This window comes from Balaenoptera borealis (genome assembly GCF_965194805.1).
Source record: "Balaenoptera borealis genome assembly, chromosome: 12".
Classification (NCBI taxonomy): Eukaryota; Metazoa; Chordata; class Mammalia; order Artiodactyla; family Balaenopteridae; genus Balaenoptera; species Balaenoptera borealis.
This window is the reverse complement of record NC_138869.1, coordinates 6,285,707-6,311,431: the sequence shown is the minus strand read 5'-3', so window position 1 is coordinate 6,311,431 and position 25,725 is coordinate 6,285,707. Positions and strand designations below refer to the sequence as shown.

Here is a 25,725-nt window from a genome sequence, read left to right as displayed (position 1 = left end):
CCCAGCCCCTTGCCCTCCCCAAGCCACCCTTGGCTGGGGGCCACGCTCCCCTCACTGGGTCCCTCGGCCTCTGTTCCAGCGGAGCTCGAGAAGCAGAAGGGCGTCGTGCGGCCCAGCATGTCCCAGTGCTCCAGCCTCAAGAAGGAGCCGGGCGGCGGGACCCTGAGCCGGGCCTGCCTGGACGACAGCTACGCCAGCGGCGAGGGCCTCAAGCGCAGCGCCCTCAGCAGCTCCCTGCGCGACCTCTCAGAAGCGGGTAAGAGCTGGGCCCAGGACCGCCCCCTACCCAGCGCACGCGGGACTCAGCCGCCCGTGGCCGGCGGGGCTTGCGTCGGCCGGAAGGGGCTGTGTTGGAGGCTCGGACGGTGGAGGGGCTCGGACGGAGCTCACTTGGGTGGCCGTCCCCAAACCACAGCAGCATGTGGCCACGCGGAGAGGGCGTCCCCCAAAGGCCCAAGGAAACGGGGCCGAATGGTCAAAGGCAGGACAGCCGGGAGGTTACCCCTGGTCTCCCTTGCTTATTTATTTTATTCTTTTATTTGTTTTCTGAAATTTGCTCTCACGCAGAGTGAGTCAGCCCCGCTGATGGGTGTGTCCCCTGTACTCTGTGCTGCCCCGTCCCTGTGCTTCATGCTGATGAATGAGATGGAGTGAAGCCCTTGACACTGTGTCTGGGACCCCGTCTCCCACTGTCCCCGGTCTTGCTTTCCGCACAGAGGTCTCCCTTCCTGGGAAACCCGGGCCTCTGTCCAGCCCAGAGACGCGGCCACGCCTGGCCCTGGGACGTCAGGGGAAAGCCCTGGCGGAAATGTGATTGTCGTCGTTGTTTCTTTGTTCCTGTGTGCGTCTGATTCGCTGCCAGCCTCTTAGCGTGCAAGCAAGCAGCACCCCTCGAGCCGCCCAGGGTTCCTGGGGCGGGGGCTGTGCGTGGGGCATCAGCGAGCAGGGAGCTTCTGCCGGCGGCCCTGCCTGACCTCGGCTGGGGAGGGGAGGCGGGAGGTGAGCGCTGCTGCAGCCTGCTTTGCCTGCCAGCACGGTCGGTCGGAGGAGCCACGGGGTGAGGCGATGCACGCCAGCGGCTCTTCAGCCCCCCACTAGGCGTGTCCAGCCAGGCAGCTTCTCCCATGAGGGAGCTCAGGGGCTGCGGCGCAGCGGAGGGAGCCGGACACGGGGGCACGTGGCTGTGCCAGGACCCCAGGCTCCCACCCCGAGGCCCCAGCTGTCCCAGCCGCAGGAGCCTGACGTAACCGCGGCTCTGCTGGCGAAGACCCTCTCAGGCTGAGACCAGCCTCCTCCTCTCCAGGGCCCAGCGGACCCCTCCCCACCAGGGCCTCGCCCACCCCACCGGCCTCAGGCATCACCGCTTGACCAGCGCTGGGCCCCCGTACAGAGCCTGCTGATGACCCCATCCCTCCCTTCAGCTTACTCATTTCCCAGAAATGTTTTTCTTTTTTTTTTTTGAGTTGGATTTTTTTTCTTTGTTTCTGTCTCGTCATTTTTTTTTTTTTCCATAGTGAAAATCCGAATTGCATGGCCAGCGTGAGAGTCAAGCAGGGCTTCTCAACCCCGGCTCTGTTGACATCTTGTGCCAGAGCACTCCTGGCCTCTGCCCACCAGATGCCAGTAACACCCCCCAGTCATGACAGCCAGTAATGTCCCCCCAAATTGCCAGGTGCCCTCTGGGGGAGAAGTACCACCCCTGGCTGGCAGAATTGCCGTGGTTGAGAACCGCTGGTTTTCCCCGTGGCTTGTTACACCCAGCTAATCGTAACCAGACTGCTCGGGGCCTCTGCAGGCTGGGGGCCCAGGGCCCGTGTTTGAGTTTGTGCAGTGGGGCAGGTTCTGGCCTCTCTGGGTCCTGTCCAGCCCCCTCGGGTAGCAGTGGCCTCAGCGCAGCCGGCTACGGCCCCTCCAGCTCCCGGTGATCAGGGCCTCAGCTCGCCACTCTCTGCTTGGGGGCCAGACAGAGCCGTGTGCCCGGGTGCATGGCCATGAGAAGGGCGGAGCTCCAAGGTCTGGCTGATTTCTGTTTATCGTTACCGTTGCCATTTTTGTCTGGGGATTCTGAGCCGAGAAGGACTCCAGGGAGCGAGTCCTCTCGGGTCCTAAACCACCGCGAAGAGAAGCCCCGGGAAAGCGCCCCCTGCACCGAAGGTGAGAGGGGCGGTAAGGTGGGTGTTTGAGTCCTGGTGACCGCCAAAGCCCCAGACTGGGACAGGCCCCCTGCGACCTCCAGAGGAAGACGGGCCGGCACCAGCTGCCTGCCGGAAGACGCCGGAGACGTGCCCCTATGTGCTGGACTAGGTCGGGGCGAAGCTCTCCCGCACGCGCCGTGCCCCGGCCGAGATGGGCTTGTCGGGAAGAGGTGAGGCCTCTCCCCTCGGGACAGTGACGCCCAGCAGCCGGCTTGTCATCGTTCCCAGAGCAGCTGCCCCAGACCTGCGACCACACGTCCCTCCAGGAGGCAGCACCCGGGGATGTGCCCTCGGCCCGGTGCGAACCCCGGGGACCTGGGAGGCAGTCGTGGTTTGACAGCCCAGGAGGAACCGGGCCGCAGACTTCCCAAGAGGCAGGGGGACGGGCCTGACCCCCAGCCCGGCTCCCCGCTGAGCTGCGAGGCCTCGTCCCGTGTCTCCCGCGTGGTCTTCCTTCAGCTGGGCCCCCTGCTCGTTTCAGTGGCACCAGAGCCCTGCCAGCCTGAGATCAAGGACCCACAGGGACCTCCGACACGGGTGTGACTGGGCCTTAGCTCCTGCCACAGATCAGTCAAGTCACAGTGGACCCCGTCCACGGACCCCGAGGCCCTCAGCCCCTCGCCAGCCGAGCTGCCCAGCACCGGTCCCCACGGAGAGGACATCTCCCGGGCCCGCGGGGTCTGCCGTCGTTACCCGGGGCGCAGCTGGAAACCTGCCATGTCCTGCACCTGTTGGGGAAGAGCTGGTGGCTCCTGGCGGCCAGTTTCCAGAGCAGCCCCTGCTGTCCCATGATGGGCACTCCGCACGTGTAGCGGCCAGTGGGCCAGCGGCTGCCTCTCCTGGGGTGGGGGCCACGCTCGGGGTGGCTTCCCAAGCAGAGCCCATCAGAGGGCCGCACAGCACGCCGATTCTGGGGTCTTTGGCTCCGGGCCCTGGTCGAGTTGCACCTCTGGGCTTGGGTTCCCCAGATGCAGGTGGGCCTAGCGCTGCCCTCCAGGATCTGTGAGAGTCAGTACCCACAGAGCACTGGGGGTGGGGCCTGGCCCGTGTGCTGGCTGTTGTCACCCTCAGCGTTGCTAGGGCCACGGCGCGAGACCTCGGGCAGAGCCCTGTCTGCCTGCTGTCCCAACGCCGAGAAGCCAGGAAGGCTGGGAAGAGCCTCGCCGGGCGCCCCGTCTGGATGCGGCTCCCAAGCTGTCCATGGCCGGGCTGGCAGGGCCTGCTCTGGCCCTCGAGAGGCGCCGGCTGGGGCAGGGCTCACCTGAGGCTTGTGCAGGATCCGGAGATGGTTGGGGGGGACCCCAAAACAGGGCAGGCAAGGAAGGAGTGGTGGGGATACGTGAGTGGGAGCAGCTGTCCCGGCTCCTCCTTCGTCAGTAGGTGGTGTGCACGTGTGCAGACGCACACACGTCCGTCTGCCGTGGGCAGGTGTCCGCGGGTGTGCCCGGGACTGGAGTGCAGGACTCCTGCGGGGACATCCCGTATCTCCTGCTGACTTGAGAAGTTGAAAAGGTGAAGTCTGAGAAACTCAGAATCACTCCAAGACATCCAAGTTAGAGCTCCCCTGAGTCTTGGCCCACGGTGGGCAGGAGAGGGGCTGTTCGGCTCCAGCGGGGGCAGCGTATGAAGCCGCAGCCCCCAGCCCCGGGCCTGGCCCAGTCCTGTTGGGAGAAGCAGGCCAGCTGGAGGGTGCTGCTGGCCCGGCGGGGCCTCTGTCTTCCCTCTCTGTCCCTAGTCCTTAGAGGAGTGTCCCCAGCCTTAGAGGGGCTAGAGAGCAGATTGAGACGCTCCAAGGACAGCAGAGGTCTGAGCATAGCCAGCGCAGGGAGCGGGGGCCATGCCTAGTGGACAGATGTGGAAACTGAGGCAAAGAGTGGACGGCGTGCCAGGTAGGGTCACCCCTCCAGCTGCAGAGCCCCTTCTGGAGGCTGGGCTCTAATTCATTTCCATGTCCCTGGGCCACCTGTTGGGACAGAAGGCAGGAAGGAAAGGTCACCACTCTTCTCACACCGGCGGAAAGATGAGGAAGGGAAAGGTCATTTTCAGCTGGGAACGAGGGCCAGTCCCCGCCTGGTGGTCCATGGTCTTCAGCAACCTCATCCGCTGTGCGGCGCAGTTCCGAGTGGGCTCTGCGGCCAGGGTCCAGCACGGCCTTCGGTGGACCCCAGGCTCCCAGCTGGAACTCAGGTTTGGGGGTCAGCAGGCAAGGCAAGGGCACCGGAGCTCGCCTGAGCCTGCCGTTGTGAGCCCAGGCCCGCGCAGCTGCCACCATGAGGCCCGAAGGGTCCAGACATGCCCTCTCCACCCAGCGCGGGTCGGGGTGTGGGCCACAGGGTAGCACGAGGCAACGCCTTCCATCCTCCAGGCTCCTGGGTCCGGCCCGGGTCCAGCTCAGAAGGCAGCGTGGCCAAGATTTCCCGCCTCAGGGGGACGGGCGGACGCGGCGTGAACGTGCTCACTGGGGGGATTGAGCCGGTCAGTCCGTCGGCCAGAGCTTCCGTCTCCTGCTGGTGGGGACAGAGAGACACCTGTCCCGCCCCATGGGGCTTGCCAGGCCGGCACAGGTGGAAGCTGGAAGCCGTCTTGGAGCCCCTTCTCTGCCTCAGTCTCGGTGTCCTGCAGACATGCCTGGAGAAGTCGCCCGGGGGACCGGGACCGGCGGGGGCCAGGGCGGTCGCTGGACATCCAGAACCAAGAGGCAGACTCAGTCTCCTCTGGCACAGCCAACACAGGTTGCGTGCCTGCTACGTGCCACGTGCGGGGGACGCAGAGGCGTTGGCAGCGAGGGCTCACGCCTGGGGAACGTGTGTGGCGTCCCAGCGGGCCGTGCCCACAGAGGACTCCAGGCCCTGCGCTGGGAGGAAGTCCCAGCGTCCCTGTCCCTGGCCAGACACTGCACAAACCAAACACGGGCCCAGGGTGCGGCCCCCCTGCTCCACCGGGAGAAAGAGGACGTGGAGTTCAGTCTCCTCACCGTCAGGCCCACCAGCAGCCGGGGAGGCAGGCGTGTGTGCGTGTACGGGCACCATACATGCGCATGTGAGATCCACCGCAGGTCAGGCCGGGCGGGACCACGCTTGGCTCGTCTTAGCTGCGGGAGGAGCTGCCCTTGCCCGTCCCCGCTGGCAGGCAGCTGAGGCCCCCTGGAGCTCGGGGGCAGCCGGGCCTGTGCGCCCACCCCAGGCTCCCGGTCCAGGAGAGGGGGTTAAAGTTGGGCTGGTTGAAAAAGATTTTTTTTTTTTTTTTTTTTTTTTTTTGCTTTTTAAGAACCCCGTTGTCTTGTTAACTCATTACTGCCCTGCCACCGGCTCCCCCGGGCCATCCGGCGGCAGCGCCCGGCCCCGTGTCGCGTCTAACCTGTGGTATTGCATGTTCTGGGCAGGGAAGCGAGGGCGTCGCAGCAGTGCGGGATCGCTAGAGAGCAATGTGGAAGTAAGTCGGAAGCCCCCGTCCAGCTGGCTGTCGTGTGTCGCCTCCTGGTGTCTTTCTGTTTTGCTCCTCCTCCCCTTCTGCACAGAGGCTCAGACCCCCCGCCCGCCTCGTCCGTGCATGCCGCCCGCCTGGCGTTCCCGTGCCCCTCACCGCTTGTCTGGGCTGCAGCGGAGGGGGTGGGTCTGGGTGTTGTGGTTTAGTCTCCGCCTAAGCCATCCCCGCGGTCCCAGCATGGTCCACCTCCCGGCTTCCCGCTCATCCCCGGCCGGAGGCGGCGGCCGCCAGGCGCCCTCCCCCGCCCCGCGCTGGCGGGTTCTGCCACCTCGGGACTTCCATGCTCCGCCATCCCCATCGCTTCCCTCCTGGAGGTTCGATTGCTGTGTGTCTGCAGTCAGGGCACCACGGAATTGCTCAGCTAGCTCGGGGGAGGAGAGCCATGAGAGCAAGAGGAATTCAGTGTGGATTTCATGAGATTTCATTCATCCTCCAGCCATCTCGATATTCCTGTTCACATCTAACCTCAGCTTGCAGACCTTTCTGTTTCCTTCTTTTCCCGTGTTTGGTTTGCAGTAGTAGCCGCAGTGAAATGCCTAGGCGGTGCCCACCCCCAGGACGGGGCTTCCCCAGCCCCTCTTGTCCCCCTCGCCACCTCCCCAGAAACCTGGGGACCGGCACAGGCAGAGCACACGCCCTCGGACGTTGAGAGGACCCAGGAGAGCTTAGGGCAGGACCGGCCCTTCCCCTGCACGCGGCCCGCCCGCCCGCCCCGCCCTACCCAGCACACGCCGCTTACACACACCCGCAGACACACGGTTCTGATCTGGAAGCTCCGGCCGCCTCCGGCAACGAGGTGCTCATCAGGCCAAGAGCAGAGGTCAACCTTGACCCGCCGCGGCTGCATCCCCCGCCCCCAACCGACCTTTCTCCCCAAAGACCCCCTCCCGGCCCCTCCAGCCGACCTGCACGGTAGTGTCCGGAGGTGGCGCCTGAGTCCAGCCTTACACGGCCCGGCCTCTGCGGCTACCGAGTTGAACTAAGGCTTAGCAGTCAGTGGGTGAACTTTTTTTTGACATTTCTTAAGAATCATTCTGATGTAAGTGCTCTAAGCTCTTTTAATTTTGGTTTCTATGAATTTCCTTTTTAGGGGTCCATCATTAGCAGTCCTCACATGCGCCGGAGAGCTACATCAACACGAGACTGTCCATCTCGCCCACACCAGGCCATGCCCAACTCCTCCTCCCTCCTGGGCTCCTTATTTGGGAGTAAGAGAGGGAAGCCCCCTCCCCAGGCCCACTTGCCCCCAGCCCCTCCCCAGCCGCCCCCCCACGCGCCTCATCCCTCGCCCGGCCACCCCCAGGGGCCCGCGGAGGGCCCCTTGCAGGCCCCAGTGCACGGGCACCACGGCCAGTACTGCCCCCTCCAACAGAACCCGCCCCCCTACCATCACCACCACCACTACCACCCGCCCCAGCACATCCAGCACACACACCAGTACCACCACGGCCCCCATGGGGGGCAGCCCGCCTACGGGGCCCATGCCCACAGCCACCCGCCGCTGCCCTCGGCCCACGCCGGCCACCCGGGCCACGTGGGCCACGCCGTGCACCACCACGGGCAGCCCCCTGCCCCGCCGCCCCTCCCCAGCAGCAAGGCCAAACCCAGCGGCATCAGCACGATTGTGTAGACAGCCTGGGTGGGTCCCGGCCCCCCGAGCAAGTGCACACCACACAGGTGCGCCCGGGGCAGCAGCCCCAGACCAGACCCAGGGCACTTCCTGCTTCCACCTCCCCGTTTGCTCCCGGCCCGGATGGAGCCCCCCAAGCCCCGGGGCTTCTGTCACAGGGAACAAACCGCCCCCCCCCCAGTTTCATTTAGCAGTGGCGCCTCAGGCTCCATCCACCTCAGCCCGGGAGGTGGGCCTCGGCCGCCATCAGCCCTGAAACGGTGCCGCCGGCCAAGTAGATGTCGAGCTCCCCGCCCTGATCCCCCACCTGTAGCCCTCAGCTCTCTGCTCCCTCACTGTACACGCAGATGAGAACCCAGCCTAGGAAAAGAAGAGACGACACAAAAAACCAGAGACAGAACCAAACAAAAAACCCAAAACTTGCTGCATTATTGCTCTTTTATTGACAATGGGCAAAAATTAAGTAGACCTGATATGGTTGATGAAAATACGTAAGTAAACTTTATATAATATAAATATATAAATATATAAATATATATATATATGTACTGTATAGGTAGTATTTGTGTGTGAAAGGCAAACGTTTCAGTCCACGAAATTAGCAATATAGACTTTACAAGGAGCTCCACTTACCTGATAGGAAAGACAGTACCTTAGACAAACGTGTGAGAGGGTAGACCAAAAACTTAAATGCTAGGGACAAAATTCATATTCTTCCGTATTTTCATAAAAAAGAAGAGAAGCCCCCCTAGGACTGGCGGAAATCTTTACACGATCATTACTAACTGTGCCAAGTAACATAGCATCTAACTGTTTTAAAAGTCTGATATTGCTTTGTATAAATCCTTATTTTATTAACAGAAGACTATCATAAGTAATCAGTATTATAACTGCTCTGTTATTTCAGGTAAGCAAATAGATAAAACGCAGTAAACTCTACAGTAGCAACTCGAGACAGCTAGTTAAGAACTGGTTGCCTTGGACCATTGGTTACAGATTCTTAGACACTTTAATGGCTGCAATAACTGTGAATTTCCATGATCCATGTTTCTTTTGTATGCATTTGATTTAATGCACACTCATTCAGAGCCCTCTGCGGGGGGCCCCATACACGGCAGAGGTATTCATCTCCAACATGAAAACGACCAACTCATCCTGTGTCCCCAGCACCATAGCTCCCTCATCCTGTCTCCAACCGCAGCAGGCGGACGCCCCGGAACCCGAAGGCTGCTCTTAGCGTTTAGTGACCCAGGGCAGTGTGTGTGTTTCCCGTTTTGTTTTCTGAGTGGTGGCCGTGATCATCGTGACTCCATGTGGCCGTGTGCTAGCGCGACCCCCGTGTCATCACCGTGGCCCATCTGACCCCGGCCGACGAGTGCCCGGCCCCGCCAGTGAGGCCCCGCCGCCTCCTCACGGTCAGGCGGCTGCCGGGGCATCACCACTCTCCGCTGTGCTCTTGTCGCTTCCATGTTGTGGTGACACCATCCGCTCCCCCGGGGCTGGCGCCGCACGCGCCCGGTTCTGTGCCTGAGTCACCCACGGGACGTACTTTGTAGTTTCAGCCCTTCGAGCCACTGCAGCCGCCAGTGCTGTACTCCTAAGCCGTGGACCCGAGGATCGCCCCCGGCACCTGCCGGGCAGGGAGCTCTTCCAGAAAGGGCGAAGCTGGCGCGGGACTCGGCGGGCGCGGGGCTCTGCCCGCCCACCGCCCCCTTTGTCGCATCATCCAGGTCACCAAACCAGCAAATCTGCAAACCGAGCACTTTGTTAATCTCCATAGAGAGCAAGTACAGCAATCTAGAGTTTAGCTTTTTTTTTTTTTTTTTTTTCCTTTTTTGAAAGAAGTGTGACTTTAACCTGCCCGCCTTTACCTTCCCATCCGTGTCATCCTTCTCTCTCATCTGCTCAGAAAGAGAGAAATGAAAAGCACGGGCGTGTCTGATGTGGTCCAGGCCGGGCTGGTGGGAGGCTCCCCGGTTCCGCGGACCCCGAAACTCCTTGGTTTCCCTCCAGAGTCCCGCTCCCGAGGCGTTCTCTGTCTTGTGGTGTAAAGGGCGTTGTGATGACAAGGAACAGTCGAATTGTACTGCATGTCCTCTGGCGTCGGGCACGAGGCCACACTTTGTGTTCTGTGTATTTGCAAACTCTCTCAGTGTTCCTGTTGACAAATAGTTGAAGTAAAGTGATAACATATTAAGTATGTCGGCTTTTCTTCACCCTCTGTACCAATCGTAGGATCTAACTGTAAACTCCAGGTTGTTCCAGAAAAGATGCAGGCAGGCTGATTGACCCCAGGTCGCCCTTTCCGAAGGGCAGTCACTGATGGAAACAGAGCCAAGCTGGGTAGAGCCGGCGGGGAGGGTGCCCTCTCTCTGCAGGCCATTCGGGACCCTCACCTCCAGGCTGTCACCGGGCTGGGTCCCTGAAGGTGGGGGAAGTCTCTCCCCGTGTTTCCAACTTTCTGCTGGATTGGGTTCTGGTCAGTGAGGTTTCATCAGTCTTTGTGTTTCGTTTCCAAACTTGTCGTGGAATAAGTGTTCCCAAAAGGTACACCGTTCCCTGGAGGAGGCCGGAACCAGGCTGCCCCAGACTCGTTTGGGAAGCAGCTGCTCCTGAAAAGCTTGTGGCCCAGGTAGCTTTCTTGAGACTGCTCTCTCGGGATCCCAGCCCATCCCAGGGTCGCAGCTGTGGGCACCTGTGGTTCATTCACCCCCTGGCACAGGAGGTGGGAGGCTGGGCACCACCGGGATGTGTGTCATCCTTTCTCACTGTCAAGATACACGCGGGGCATTTTGTTCAAGTCACAGATTATTTCAGCAGGTGACCCTTAGAGAAAGCAGTTGGTACCATCACAGAAATCTTTTCTGGGACAACAATTAAATCATGTTGTTTGGTTTTTTTTTTTTTAAGTTTATGAATGGATTGCACAACAATGTAAAAATAAAGTTCATCCTAATACGATGTGCACATGTTGCTTAAAAACACCCTCAGTCATCCCGGGTAGAGTGATTTTTCCATCTCGCCCTGCATGCAGCAGAAACCTCTTGGTTTTCTTTAAGATGAGCTGGAAAGACAGCAGATGTTAAACATGACCCTAGGTGTTGACTCAGCACCGTACGAAGCTATGTCGCCACAGGTAAGCATGCATCTAACGGTCCGTTGTAAAATATCATCACCCTTCCTGCCTGAAAAACGAGTCCTTTTGTAAGTATTTTCAATACAACAACAATAATCCAGGAAGCGGGTTGCAGAATGAATCGGCGTGAGGTGAGGGTGGTGAATGGGCACAGCGAGGGGGGGTGGGGGGGGGGCGTCACCGTGTGACCCGCCTGCGGTCATGCCAGGGTCGTGTGTGGGACCACCTCCTCTGGGGCACTGTCATTCACCTCGAGTCGTTTCACACACTTAGAACCAGGTCTCGAACGCGGGCTCTTCAGACCTCAAGGGCCGCCTCGCTCGCAGGAAGCCCGGCGCCCACGATGTAACTTTGGGGAGGAAAGAAGTGCTTTTGCTTTCCTATGCGTTCTGTGTGTAAGTAGTAACAGGCTCTACTGATGTAAAACCATAGCTGTGATCATGTGGAGAAATCAAATAAATGCTTCAAAACCCTCGAGTTCTTACTTTTTCTGGGAAGTCCAGCAGTTTCCCTGTCGGCCACACACAAGAGACCTCCAGGTGACAGGGCGGCCCATCCCTTGTCGTGACCGCTGTGGGCTCCGGCTTTCCGGGAAGACGTTAATTTGAGGATGCTGATGGACGGCTTAAGATAAAGGTACACGTCGCAATGTAGGCACTGGTAGAAGATTTCAGAGGTATTTATAATTTCTAGCAACTTTGGACAAAATTGTGTGCTTTCGTTGAGTTAGAGAGAGACAGGAGGTGGACCGTATGAAGTGTGCAGGTGGGCTGGGAGGGACTGGTGGGGGCAGAGGAACACCCAGGGGCCCAATCCCCATCACGTGATGTGGAAGCCAGGGAAGGAATTCTGCTCCTGCTGCGAGCAGGCGTTCTGTGGGAACGTGATGGGCTTGTACTGTTTCTCCTTTCCTTGAGCCAAACTCAGCTCCAGAGAATACCCCTTAAAAGTTTCAGTACGTAGCATAAAACCAAGTGAGACTGGTAGACGTTATTTGTGGAAACACGAAGAGGTTGGCGTCAGCGGCCACCATCAGCTGTGGCCCACCCTTCACAGAGAAGTGGGTCCCTATGGGAAGACGGTCTCAGGTCTCTGCAGCGGGGAGGCCGTCCCTCTCCCAGGCCCTCGGGGGCCTCCGAGGGAGGGGAGCCGGTTCCCAGAATTGCTGGGAATACTTAGGTCTGCTTCAGCGCGTGATGCCACCACGCACCGGGCTGCTGACACCTGCCGCTCGGGGCACCCGAGCCGCTCAGCCCGTGCTGCGGTGCGACCGTGCTCTGGGTTTCGGGTTTGTCTCCCCAGCAGACTGCGAGCTCCTGGGGCAAAGGGTGCACGTGGTCCCCTTCTCTGTGTCCGGTGCCCAGCACAGGGCTGCTCCTGTCAAGATGCATCCGAAAACGAATCGGTGGTTGGAAGGGGGCGGGGGTCACAGCAGAACCACTGGCTGGTCTGAGGGTGTGTAGATCGTCAGCACCCCACATTGATGGACAGTTTGCTCGGCCCTCTGCTGCTCCTGCCACCGAGAATCTAGCTGGGGATGCAGGTGACACAGTGAAACTTCTCCGAGATTGTTTCCTGCTCACTGACCGTGTCCTTTAGCCCACGTTTTATTCGACCTCAAAGCTTTCAGCGCTGTTCACACGTCCCTTCGTGAAACGTGTGGCGTCTTTGGTCGCACACTCTCTCCTTCCTCTCCGAGGGAGGAGGTGGGGAGCTCCTCCTGTGTCTCCTTTGCAGGCTAACACCCCTCCCCGGAGCCATGACGTGTTGGTGTCAGGGACGCAGAAAGCCCTCTTCTTCCTTCCTTCCTACTTCTCGGCAACGTCACACAAGCCCACAGCTTCGGCTGGCTTTATGTTTTCCTATAGAGATTCCCAAATTCGAATCTCCAGCCCAGACCTCTGCTCCCAACACCCACATCCCTTGGATCTTTCAGTAGCAACTCTCCCCAGGAGGACCAAATCCACGGTCGTACACGGACACACACGTGGAGCTGGGGCCTCCCTGGGCCCCCCGCATTGATGAATAGCATCCCTGTGAGGGGTGTAAGTTAGAATTTAGGAATTGTTCTGGACACCTGTCCTTTCCCTGACTCCCCAAATCTGTGCTGTCACCAAGCCCTTTTGATTTATTTTATTTTATTTTAGTATTTACTCGGCTGCACCAGGTCTTAGTTGCAGCATGTGGGATCTTTACTTGCGGCATGCACGCGGGATCTAGTTCCCCGACCAGGGATCGAACCCGGGCCCCCTGCGTTGGGAGCATGGAGTCCCAGCCACTGGACCACCGGGGAAGTCCCTAGCCCTCTTGATTTTTTACCTCCTGTATGTTCTTGAATCTACCTGTGCCTCTTCACATCTCTCACCTGCCTTCAGGCCGTTGTCTGTCTGTCACCCGCTCGGTACCTGGGCTCCCGATCTCCACGGTGGGTCCCTCGACCCCATTCTCCCCTGGCACCAGAGGGGTCTTTTTAAGATGCTGCCTGCTTGAAGCCACGTCAGTGGCTTCCTGTCGTCCTCAGGATTAAAAAGAAAATAACAGAGGACCCTTGACATGGGCTGCATGAGGCCTGCATGGTCTGGCCCTTGACCCTCGCTGTCCCCTTTGATTCCAGCCACGCTAGCCCTTCAGACGCCCAGGGAAGCCGTGTTCCCCCTGCCTCCGGGCCTGTGCAAGTATGACCCTGGCCGTTCCCCGAAGGTAGGACGCTCTTCCTTGCATCTTTGTTGAGTTAGCTTCTATTTCCTGCATCAAATTTCAGCTCAGCCAATACCCGCTCTGCAATGCGTTTGCGTAGTTGTCTATTCAGTGACGTGATCGTTCCGTTGCCGAAGCGTCACAAGGTCAGGTACTTGCACAGCTGTAATCCTAACACGTGGCACAAAGGGCTTCAGCCAGTGTTTGTTGAGTGAATAGATGAGTACCAACGCCCGAAGAAGGAGACTTAGTGCCGAAATGCACAACGCACTTTGGTGGTTCACGGTGAGATCAGAGACCTAGGGAAGCGGCATGGGCCAGAGGCAGGGAAAGGCTGGGTCCTGCCGCTTCCTTGTTAATTCAAGGAAGAATTTGGGTGATGGCTGGAGGCTTTTAATCACTGTGTTTTAACTTCGTCAAATATGTTTTTAACATTCAGAGCCTTTGGAAAGAATAGATTCATAACAAGCAGGGTGAAAAAATCACCCACGATCCCACCACCCAAAAACAGTTATAACTGAGCATTTAGTCTCCCCTCTTCCCACCCTGTCTTTGGGCATGTTTCTCGGTTACCTAGTTCAGATTTTTTTTTTTTATGGTAACTTTATTTATTAGTTCAGATCTTTGATGTGTGTCCCAAACAGTCTGTAAGTGTTATTCGGTGCCCCTCGTGAAGAAAGAGTTTCACAGTGGAAGCCATCTAGGAGACGCCAGGTCAGATCAGAGTTAAACTGTCTCTGTCCTGCAGGACGTCTCAGAGTGTTACCAAAAGTGGGATCCGGCTGCCCGCAGCTCAAAGGACAATAAAGAGGCAAGGTTAGTGGAAAGGAAAGTTTGCTTTATTTCGGAGGCCGGCATGGGAGGGGGCGGTGGGGGACAGACGCCTGTCCGAAGGTCAACTCCCTCCCCCCTGACAATCAGTGGAGAAGAGCTTTTATAGACGGAGGGAGGAGGCTCCAGGCAGAAACAGCACAGTCAGCTCTGACAGTCGTCTTGAGATTGGTCCTGCAGTGGTCTGATCAGCGTCATCTTGATGGTTTTAAGTACAGTTAGTCTTCAGTTCCAGGGTCGGTTTGTTCCCATTTCTTTGAGGCCAGTTTAGGAATTGTGGCAGCTTATGTCACGACTGTGGTCTGGTCATCATGTAGTTCACTTCTTCCACCTGGTGGAGGTTTCAGTATCTATAAGACAGCTCGCAGGATATGGCTCAGGATATTATCTATAGCCCTTGAGGAGGAACTAAAGGTCCTTGACTTTGTTTAATGACTAAACTATTGTTATCTGGTCTCCTTTGACCGTTTTCCTCTGTTTCTGCATTTTCTCACTTCTCTGATTAAACTTACTCTTTGGCTAAAGTTTTTCTACAGACAAGAGTCAGGCTGAGGACATGGGGGGCGAGGACCATAGGGTCCTGCTCTGTTTCAAGAGCCTCTTAGAAAGATGACATTTGTTGTAAGTTTCCGAAAGATAGTCTGTGCCATGTTTCCCAAACGTCTGTAGCGGTGGAACTCTGTTGCGTTCTACAGCATACGGTTTAGTTGAAGTTTGTATGTGTAAATTGTATTTCCTTTTTTCCTTAATATATCCTGATGTTATAAAAGATGCAACAGTTGATGACGTTTGTACACTGGCCCATCGTATGGGTGGCCCCTGATGTACTTGCCATCAGATAGTGTTGTTTTGGTGAATAAGGACCAGATGGATGGAAATCGTAGCGTTTCTGAGCAGATTTGGTGACTCTGGTAGGGACTGGGGCCTGGGGGAGGGGGGCACCCCTGAGTCTGACTTCAGGCCAGAGCTCCTGGGATGAACAGCAACACCACTTTGGTGGCCCAGGGCAGCCACGGTGTCACCTGAGAAGCCTCTCCTTGGGTGTATTCATTCAGCGCTCCCCTCCCGCAGGAACCCACCTCACCTTTCAGCACTGAGTGGGTCTGCGGTAAAGATGTACCGGCTGCCGACGCAGGTGTGTCGTGAAGGATGCTTACCCCATTTCTGACGTGTACTTAGAAACTTCTAAGGCCCTTTCAGGGAACTGCCTTCTCCCCTTTCTATTATTTCTGGTCCACCTGCACCTCCATGACGTGACCGGTGTCCTATATGGAAAAAGTCCCATTTAAATCTGAAAGATGGGTACTAAAGCTCTTCAGGTGTCATCTTCCGTGGGGTTAATAGGAAGAAAACATTCTAAAATAAAAACAGCAGGGGGTAGTGGAGGCCACCTAAATTGGAATCTCTTCCCACATCCTGAGAACTGTTCATAAAAAGAACAAATAAAACCACCCATAGCCCGGACCTACAGTGTAACCAGGAAAGACCAAAGATCACAAATCTCAATGAGAGGTCAGTGGGAAAACAAACATCTTGGACTAGCCGAGTTGCCAGGGAATCCCACACCAGAATGTAGATCCAGGTGAGGACTGCACAGAATAGAGGAAACATGTCATCAACTAGGGTTCACACCCATAAGGACAGACTGGCCCTCAGAGGAAACGTGAGTGCCGGTGGGTGAGAGTACTGGCCACTTCGGAATCAAGCGGGAGAGACTGAGAAAGTTCTGAGACCAGAGGTGCAGAAGCCCTGCTTCCGGAGAAGAGGGAAGCACCCTGGAAAGGGGAGATTTCCCGGAGGCCTGGTGACGAAGGGAAAGAAAGGAGCAGCTAAAATAAGGGCCCTATTCGAACGAGGTGCTGTCAGAGAATCAAATAAAGTTGACTAACCTACAGGGAACCAAATCAAGATGAAAAGAAAGCACAAACACACAGAATAAGAAATGATAAGAGGAAAGAAACTATTACAATGAAGGAAAAAATTTAAAGCAATGCTACTTTGAACAACTTTATGCAAATAAATCTGAAAAACCTAGACAAAATTGATAATTAGCCAAAACTGACGCCTGGAGAGACAGAGATTTTAAACAGACAAATATCCATAAGAGAAATAGAAAAAAGTAATCAACTTGCCAGGTCCATATTGCTTTCATAGAGGAATTCTTGCAAACTTTTAAATTTCAGATAATCTCAATGCTATTTAAACTGTTTCAGATCACAGCAATGGAAGGAAAACTTACAAATTCTTTTTTATGAAGTGACTGTAGCAACGTTTTCTAACCCTGATAAAGCTTGCATAAATACAAAACTACAGACAACCAAAGCAGAAGTGCGAATAAAACAATAGCAAACATCTAATGTCGCATTAAATGTAAACTAATATACAGTTGACCGTTAAACAATGTCGGGGTTAATCCACCTATAATTTATAGTTGGCCCTCCACATCTGCAGTTTCAACCAACCTCGGACTGTGTTGTACTGTAGTATTTTGTCTGTTTGTTTTTATTTTTTTAATTTTTAATTTAAATTTTGTTTTATATTGGAGTATAGTTGACCTACAAAGTTGTGTTAGTTTCCGGTGTACAGCACAGTGAGTCAGTTATACATATACATAGATCCATTCTTTTTTAGATTCTTTTCCCATATAGGCCATTATGGAGTATTGAGTAGAGTGCCCTGTGACAGCAGGTCCTTTGATTATCTGTTTTATATACAGTGGTGTGTATGTGTTAATCCCAACCTCCTAATTTACCCTCCCCGCCCCACCCTGTGTGTAGTATTTACTACTGAAAAATATCTGCATATGAGTGGACCCTCGAAGTTCAAACCCGTGATATTAAGGGGCCAACCGTGCTCCATGACCCAGCCAGGCTTCCTTGTCTGGGGGAATGAGTCAAACCATCATCCCAAGTGGTCTGAGTCTTCAAGCGTCCTCCCTGTTTTGGTTGCTGTAGCTTTGCGTTAACTGTTGCTATCGCGCGTGGACGTACTAAGAGGTGCCGCAGGGGACCCCGTGGGTTGCAGACGTAACCCTTCTTGCCCCCACTGTGTGGCCGCAGCCCACACTCCCCTTGGTCATTGGGACCCACCCTTCCAGCTAGGAGAGTAAACCCTACTGCTTCCTGGTGGTTTGGGGGCAACAGGGAGCCCAGGGGCCAGGTGGCCGTCCCACCTCCCTCTGAGCAGGACCATCGCTCCATTTCCTCTGGTGGAAGCGTTCCCCCCCACCCCACCCCCAGGATCTAAGACCTCCAAACACGCAGAGCTCAGAGTTGCTGGGATGGGATGTAAAAACTCTGTGCGCAGGCCCTTGGGTGTAATGGTGAGAGGAGCCACCCCGCCCGTCGTTTCTGCACCTGTGTGTGCTGACCATGGGGGTGACACCACCACACAGTGGACGCTGGCTCAAAGCGTGGCCTGCACCCCGTAACACAGAACCCGTCCTTTCGGGGTGCTGCCCCCCGGGGGTGTGGTAACTGCGTTTTCAGGAAGCCCCTCCACCTCTGAAGTGGACCAGCTCAGTCCTTGGTGATGGTGGATCTATGGTGAGACCGGTTAAGGTTTGCTTTTTTTTTTTTTTAATTCTATTTTTTGGACACACGGTTCGAAAGTCAAAACCGCATAAGAAACTATTTTCAGGGGAGTTGCCTCGTGGTCTAGTGGTTAGGATTCCACGCTTTCACTGCCGTGGCCCGGGTTCAGTCCTTGGTCAGGGAACTGAGATCCCTCAAGCCACACGGCCAAAAGGAAAAAAAGCAAAGCTATTTTCAGAAATTGTCACTTCACTGCTCTCTCCATCCTTATCTCCGTCCTGGGGGCGCCGTGTAACCATTTGTGTTCCTTTCTAGGTCGATCATTCCCATGTGTCCTTTCACAGAGTTAAGCAAAGATACACAGAGAGTTCTTCCCAGCCTTTCCTCCACAAAAGGCAGCACAGGGTGTGCATTTCTGCACTTACGGTCACTCCGGTGTTACCAATATATTGGCCCCGCTGCACCCCACTGGCCCGGCTCTGTGATCCGGACTGGACTCTACCTCATCTGCCGCCTGGCATGATGCTTCGCTTTGTCGCCTTGTCGATGGAGGGTGCATGGGGGGCGCCGCCGGAGGAGGATTTTCTTCCAGGTTCGGTAGGCGGCTGTCTTTTTTGCACCGTGCGCATCTGGCCAGGCTTCACCGCTCGCCGACCCAGGAGGCGGTTCCCTGCCACAAACCTCAGCACCCTCGCCCGCCCCAGGTGGGAGGTTTCCTGCTTGCTGCTCCGGCCCGAGGTCCCCGCCTGCCTTTGACTTGGTGACTGTAGGCCCTCTGGAGCCCAGGGCACCCAGCCGGCTGCAAGCAGAGCTCCAATGAGCGTGAAGTGCAGTCTTCGGAAGGGCCCACGCCCCACAGTTTGTCTCTTTCAAGGGTATTTTTTTGAGAATCCTTTTTCTATCCCTTCTTAGTACTGAATCCCCTCTAAATAGTTTAAAAGTCTTTGTATTAAACCTTCCCTGATCAAATTACCCTGAGGTTTCTGTCCCCTGGACTCTGACGGATGCAAGACTGGTGCCGTGAGTGGTACGAGAAGATAGCCCCACAGTGATGATGGGATTTGGGGGCTGCTTGTGGGGAGGCCTGGGCTTGAGTGCATCCCGTGGGAAACAGGATGCTGGCAGCCCAGGCACGCAGTGGCTGTCATCTGTGACGACTGGATTAAGTGTCATTGAAGTGAACGCCTTTGGAGCCTCAGGAGGGCTGCCCTTGAGGGTGATGACAGCAATGACAACGGCCAGGACCTCTGTGTGGGGCGGGATCTGCTGACACCAGGTTGGGGTGAAGGAAAGTGCAGTGTTTATTGCAGCCCCCAAGCAAGGAGTCAGGTAGCTAGTGCTTAAAAGGCCCAAAGTCCCAAAAGGCTTCCAGGGAAAGGTTTATAAAGACAAGGTGAGGGAAGGGGTTTGTGGGGTGTGCGATCAGCTCGTGGACACCCTTCTGATTGGCTGGTGGTGAGGTCATCGGGAGTCTGCATCATCAACCTTCTGGTTCCAACTGGTCTGGGGTCTGTGGGCTTGCGGGCAGCAGACAGTTAACTTCTTCCACACGATGAGGGTTTCAGTTGCTGCAAAAGAGCTCAAAGGACATGAGTCAGAATATTACCTATAGCCCTTGAGGAGGAACTAAAGGTACTTGACTTTGGTTAATGGCTAAACTGTTATTATTTTGTCTTGCTTGACTGTTTGCTTTTCTTTCTGCATTTTCTCACTTCTCTGATTAAATTTATTCTTCGACTAAAGTTTTTCTACAGACAAAAAAAAGGCAGACAGAGGACATGGGGGTTGTTCCTGTTCTAGAAAGACCCCATAGTGTCCTGCTCGGTCACAATAGTATTCTGGTAGATCCTGTAGCCTTATCTGGCATCAAAGCCATAACGAGGGAGAGCTTTGAAAGGGGAAATACCTTTGCATCAACTTCGGGTCTGAAGGCCATCCTTTACCCCACAGTCTTCCTTCTCACTTTGTTGGTTAAAACCCATTCTGCATGTCATGGACTCAAGCTAAACTCATTATCTTTAACACCCATAAGGAGCTAGCATAATGCAGCTATACTGTATGCTGAGCATTTATTCTCTTAAAAAACATCTCTGCTCTCTGCAGAAAAAGTGTTGGTGATGAAAGGCTGCTTTATCTCACAAGCTGGATTCATACGCTTAACCGGACTTTGCATCCAAGTTGGGGAGGTACTTACTCATCCACATTTGGCGGAACCAGCCTTCAGTCTAGAGAGTATTTCTTAGTAAATGGCACCCCAAATGGCCCTTTCCTGGTGACCTGGAGTCCAAACTGGGATGTCTGACACCTTTGGCTAGACTTCCTGAAAACCCACTGCTGTCGGCCTTTTGTAATCAACAGCCAGGACGGGAGCTGTTTGTAGGGCAGTGCTGGGCACATACAGTTTACATACTGCAATCTGGCCAGCGAGAGAATATTGGATATTCAGGAAAAGAAGAAAAAGGAAAAAAAAAAACCTATTAATTACAGTGTATTGCAGGGAAAATACAAAATGAGGTCTTCAGATGAGTTTCACGTGGTTATCTCTCCTACAAATTACAACTGGGAAAAAAAATGAATTTGAGTAAATGCCAAGTTCTGTTAAGTAATTAAGAGGAGTGGGGCTTCCCTGGTGGTGCAGTGGTTAAGAACCCACCTGCCAATGCAGGGGACACGGGTTCAAGCCCTGGTCCAGGAAGATCCCACATGCTGCGGAGCAATTAAGCCTGTGCACCACAGCTACTGAGCCTGCGCTCTACAGCCCACGAAATACAACGACTGAGCCCATGTGCCACAACTACTGAAGCCCGCGCGCCTAGAGCCTGTGCTCCGCAACAAAGACAAGCCACCGCAATGAGAAGCCCACACACCGCAATGAAGAGTAGCCCCTGCTCGCCACAACTAGAGAAAGCCTACGCACAGCAATGAAGACCCAATGCAGCCAAAAATAAATAAATAAATAAATAAAATTTATTTTAAAAAATCAAGAGGAGTAACTTTCCTTAAAAGAGAAAAGACTAATTAAAAGATAATTAAAAGAATTATTGTCAATAATTTTTGACTTAATGCTGACTCTCCATGGTCCTGTAATCTGCATTTACAACATCCAGAGAACGATGGAAAGAGGATTTTTTTGTGCATTTCATTCTCACCATGGTGTGTGAATATACAGGCCAGTCCCTTCTCGGAGGCAGGCAGGGTAGAAACGATAAGTGAACAAGTGTGGAGAACAGAGCTGATTATCAGTCTCTGCCTAGGAAATCACAGTGTAGTCCGCTAGATATTTTTATTGAGCTTTAATGGCGAGCAGACTTTATTCTTTATCAGCTCATGCTGAGTGAGCACTGAAAGCTTTTTGAAACGCAGGGACTGACTTGGGGCCTGAGCTGTCTCTACCTCCCGGGATCAGTGGGTGAACCGTTAAGATGAATTCTCCCCCATCACGCTTCATTGTCTGGTTTACAGCCCCACAGTCACTGGCTTAAAGGATTACAAAAAAATATTGTCGTTGGTTTCAAAGAAATGTTAGCGCTGAGTGCCAAACGCCTTTGCAGGGGCCCCCAGGGTTTTCTGGCAAGAGGCTGACTGCGGGGCTTCCCGACAATGACCCAGCCGGATCTCGCTGTGCGTCAGGATTCCGCTACTGCAGGCATCACGGTGATGGACTCTGCTTCCCCCAGTATGTTTCCTGGGAGTTATTTGTTTGAGTTGAAGAGGAATAGTCCACAGTAAGTCCCTTCAGCAAGGACTGGCATCGCATCTTCTTTGAGGGCAGTTTCCCATGAGTTAAGGATGCTGGCTCTGCCACTTGGGCATCTTGAAATAAGATTTCAGGCTCTACTGGCTTTTGTGCAAACAGATAAGACCCCAGTGAGTTAACGTGCTTGTTTGGCTCTTACATTACAGCAGTTGCTTTGGGAATGCTGGCGGTTTCAACACAGCGTTTGTTGCATGTTATCTTAACATGCTTTTCATGCTGTAATAGTGGGGGATACACGCTCTACATCTTGGTTGAATCTTAGGTTCTTTTGGCTTTTGAAGCATAAGGAAAAATCAGAGGTATTTTGTTTTTGTCGTTGTTAATGCTGTTAATATTTCAGCTCTCCTGAGATTTTGAAAAACTGTTATCACTAGGACCAAGTCTCAACTTAAGAGCCCCTATTTTTAGACTCTTTTTTTTCAGGGTTGCTAGACCCTGAAATCTACAGTGTGTGGAGTGGGAGGAGAACTAAACGTTAGACCACTTAATTTGCATAAAAATCCATGTTTTGTGTTGATTTCCTCATCTGATAGGTGAGGAAACTGGGACTCTGGAATAGGACGTGCCTTGCCCGAGGTCTGGCGGTGGAGGAGGAGGGTGAAGGGGATTGGTGAAAATGCATCACTGAGCAGAGGCTCTCTTAGACAAGTCAGTCCGAAACATTCAGACTGACAATCCCACAAAAGAAAGAAGAGCCAGAACACACGTCAAATGGGCACCTAAGTACCAAGGGCTGTGCTTGACCCTCCTTGCAACTTGACCTAAGGGTGTGTCACCCCATCGAGCTGGCAGAGGCGGAGAGTGACACCAAGGCCTGAGGGGGTTTCTGACCTCCGTCAGGGTAATTTCACCTTACTTCAGGTCGGCCAGTAATGGGGGCAAGTGATGACAGAGAAAGAGGTCATTTTTCACCCGCCAGGTCTTGCCTTGCTGCCTTCAGGAAGGCAGTACAACCAGGGGGATGAGGACACAGGCCCAGGAGCCAGCCGGCTGGGCCCGGAGCCTGGCTTTGCTGTTTAGGACTGTGTGAGCCTTCAGTGCCTGTGTTTCCCATTTGCAAAATGGGCATAAAGTAACTGAATTCACAGGCTCGTTTAGAGGATTAAATGATATTGACACGTAAGGCACATGAGCCAGTGTCTGGCATAGAAGGGCACTCATCCTGGGTGACCAGGATGGGGCTCAGTAATGACAATCTGGTTGCTTGGGGCTCAGTTGACCTGCATGACAGGTGTGACTGGCCCCTAAAATGATGACTCTTTATGTTTATACTGTTCCTTATAGTGTTTTCCTTGACACTTAGAAGGTATTTTTATTGGTTGGGGGCTGCTGTAACAAACCCCCAAATGTCAGTGGCTTCATACAGTACATATTTCTTGCTCCTGTTATTATTCAACATGGGTGTCCCTATTCCGTGGCTGGCTTTCCTCCTTTGGAGGAAAAGACCAATATTCAAAGACCTAGGCTTTTCCCATCTCGTCCCGCCACCCACTAGGGCCGAGTCCTCTGCTTCCAGCTGGTGGAAGAGGAGGCAGCAGAGAATGACCACTCATTTCTTAAAAGCTGGAAGGAAGCCATGGATTCTAAACCATAGCAGGAGCCCTGGGTGTGTGGGGTGTGAGACACGGCCCCAGCCCCGTGGTCGCTGTTAGGCCCTATTTATTGATGTTGCCGTGTGCCAAGAATCACAGGCCCTCATGTCTTAGTCTGCAAGGGCCGCTCTAACGAAGAACCACAGACTGTGGGCTAAAACAGTCTACTGTCTCCCACTTCTGGTGGCTAGAAGTCCAAGATCAAGGTGTTGGCAGGGTTGGTTCCTTCTGAGGGCTGAGAATCTGTCCCAGGCCTCTCTCCCAGCTTCTGCAGTTTGCTGGCCATCTTGGCCTTCCTTGGCCTGTAGAAGCATTATCTTGATCTCTGTCTTCACCCTCGCATGGCATCTCCCTGTGTGCACGTCTGTGCCCACATTTCTCCTTCTTATAAGGGCACCAGTTGTACTGGACTAGGCGTCCACACCGCCCCACTATGACCTCTTCCTAACTTAGCTCATTGCATCTGCAACACAATGCAATCGGAAACCCTCATTCCAAATAAGGTCACGTTCTCAGGCGCTGGGGGTTAGGATTTCAACAAATGAATTTTGGGGGGCACGATTCAACCCATAACACCTCGTTACCTTTGTGGCTTTCAACAAGCCAGGGACTTCCATGTTTCCGTAATAAAGTGGGCAAATACACATCAAAAAGGAAGGAAGTAGTAGGGGACAACATAATTGAGTGTATGAGACACCATTATTCTTCGAGGGACACCTCTCTTCTTGCAGGTATTTGATGTCGGGGCAGTGAGGTGTCAGCCAACTTCTCTCAGCAGGAAATGCACTGGTGATAGCTGTGCATGATTTATCTGTGAGCCTTTAGTTAGGACGCGGATGGCTACAAGGCAGGAACCTTGGCTACACTCTCATTTTTCACATGACTGACTATTGACCTTGTAGCCTTAGGACAGGAGACAACGCCACCCCTTTCTTCTAATTCTGTGTTAGTAAATGTCTCCATGACCTTCCCCACTGTATGGCTTTCACACTGAGGGGTGTAGGAATAGTTTCCTACTCAGAGGATGTGCCAGAGGCCCAGAGCCAAGCATCCTGGTATGCTAACACCAACACGATGGCCACACAGGAGTGCCAGATTATTTGCTCGTAAGTCATGTATGAGAACCAGTTGTACTGACATGATCATACAGAAGGACATTCAGAGGTACTCGGTGAGAGCGTTTTAAATATGAAATGTGGAAATTCTATGTCTAAAGGAAACTTTAAAAATGGCATCCTATTTCTCAGAGGCTAATACTCAAGTATAAGATGGAAATCTCAGTGTGTAACCATTTTTTATTTTTATATTATTACAAGGAAAACATTGATCATTTACTGTGGCAGATGCTTCTGTAAGGATTTAGTTAATCCTCACAAAAGTTCTGTGAGGTAAGTGACATTAGACTCATTTTTGCAGATGAGAAAACTGAATTTAGAAACTGGCAAAGTAGTAGAACTCCAAAACGTTTCCCATTGTACATGCTACTAGAGTATGTAGAAATTATGCCTTAATTTTTTTCTAATTTTTGTTTTGGAAACTGTGTGCCACTGAATTTCTCACTTGGTTAATTTAGGGAGGATCCAACCAAAGTAGGATCCACTAAAGAGGATCCAACACATTATCGGATGACTTGATTGATCTGACTACATTTGTTTTGGCCAAAATGTACACCAGCTCAGACTTAAAGCCCAGCAATGTCACTTTTTCTTTGTTTCACCCGCAGAGTTAATTCACAAAGGCACTTGTTACCAAATGCCTTCTTGAGAAGCTGAATGCTGAAACTGGCAAATACTGACCACTGATGAAGAAACCAGGTGACAAGCCTTTAAAAGTTAAAGATAAAATAGAGAACACATTGCAGAAGATGCCTGCAAGTACAGGTATTTTGCAACCCAGAAAGTTTTTGAGCTCTTTTTTCCCTGATGCTATGTCATTGATCGGGATAGAGTAGGATAATCAAACAGTCAGTTTAGAAATCCCACTAGGGGATTAAAGACAGGGAATTTTAAGGGAGTTTGGGAGACTGTGTAAGCTAATGACCACTCAAGAGAAGAATCCAGGAACCTAGCAACGATCTACACTACCTTGAAGGAAGACAGGTGCCTCCAAGCGCCAGGAACACTCAAGCCACAAACCCTGATAGTTAAAGCACAAGACAAAAGCCATGGAGTCTGAATCTTGTTACATGAAGTCAGGGAGTTAATCATCCTTTAAGACTAGCATTTCTGCGTGTAGCCAAGACAGAAATATAGGTGAAAAGGAAAGAAACTAGGTGAAAGGGAACATTATACTGAAACCTGAGATTAATTACCATATTTTAGTCTATGTTACTACTCTTTTTCTAATATAAATATGAATTAAATAGCGCCATGACAGCCCCGGTCAGACCATATAGGGTCACAGGAGGAACTAATGATGTAAGCCTTGACGTTTGCCCAAGAATGAGGAAGAAGGTGGTCTTCTCCCCTCCCCACTTTTTCTTGGATGATAAAGATGTAGCCCTCTTGGTTCTCAGGGCTCCTTTCCCTTGCCAGCCCGCTTGTATCTCTCACAAGCGTCCTATGCTAACAGACTCACTCTTTGCCTATCACTTTGCCTCACACCGACTTCCTTCTGCAACCAGACAAAAGAACCTGAGCTTCAGTTAAGTCCTAACACCAGGTGAGAGGTTTTAATTAAAAGACAGTGGGTTCGCGTCCACATCTGAGATGCAGGGGTGGGGGGGGGGGTTGAGTCCCAATCTGAGTTTTGGCTGGGTTCGAATCCCTGCCGAGAAGGACTGCGTTTTCATCATCAAGTCTTTACCCAAACAAGTGTACTTTTTATTGGGTCTGGCACAGCACGTTGAGCTGAATGCGTTTCCCACCG

The 25,725-nt window shown here is 53.5% G+C and overlaps 1 protein-coding gene across 17 annotated transcripts in view; it reads left to right on the top strand.

Moving 5' to 3' along the window:
- IQSEC1 (IQ motif and Sec7 domain ArfGEF 1) overlaps nt 1-10,924 on the top strand; it is a 333,736-nt gene extending 322,812 nt beyond the window's left edge. For 9 of the 17 annotated variants that reach the window (XM_082345189.1, XM_082345180.1, XM_082345193.1 and 6 more), the window contains 3 exons: nt 80-256; nt 5,578-5,627; nt 6,772-9,011. In XM_082345189.1, the coding sequence (XP_082201315.1) occupies nt 80-256; nt 5,578-5,627; nt 6,772-7,311 (767 nt within the window). In that variant the 3' untranslated portion in view covers nt 7,312-9,011. Of the gene's footprint in view, nt 1-79; nt 257-1,303; nt 1,742-5,577; nt 5,628-6,771; nt 10,273-10,370; nt 10,448-10,720 lie in introns of those variants that run through there. The other 8 variants (XM_082345181.1, XM_082345186.1, XM_082345187.1 and 5 more) reach the window with 6 other exon arrangements.
- Nucleotides 10,925-25,725: the final 14,801 nt, after the last annotated feature.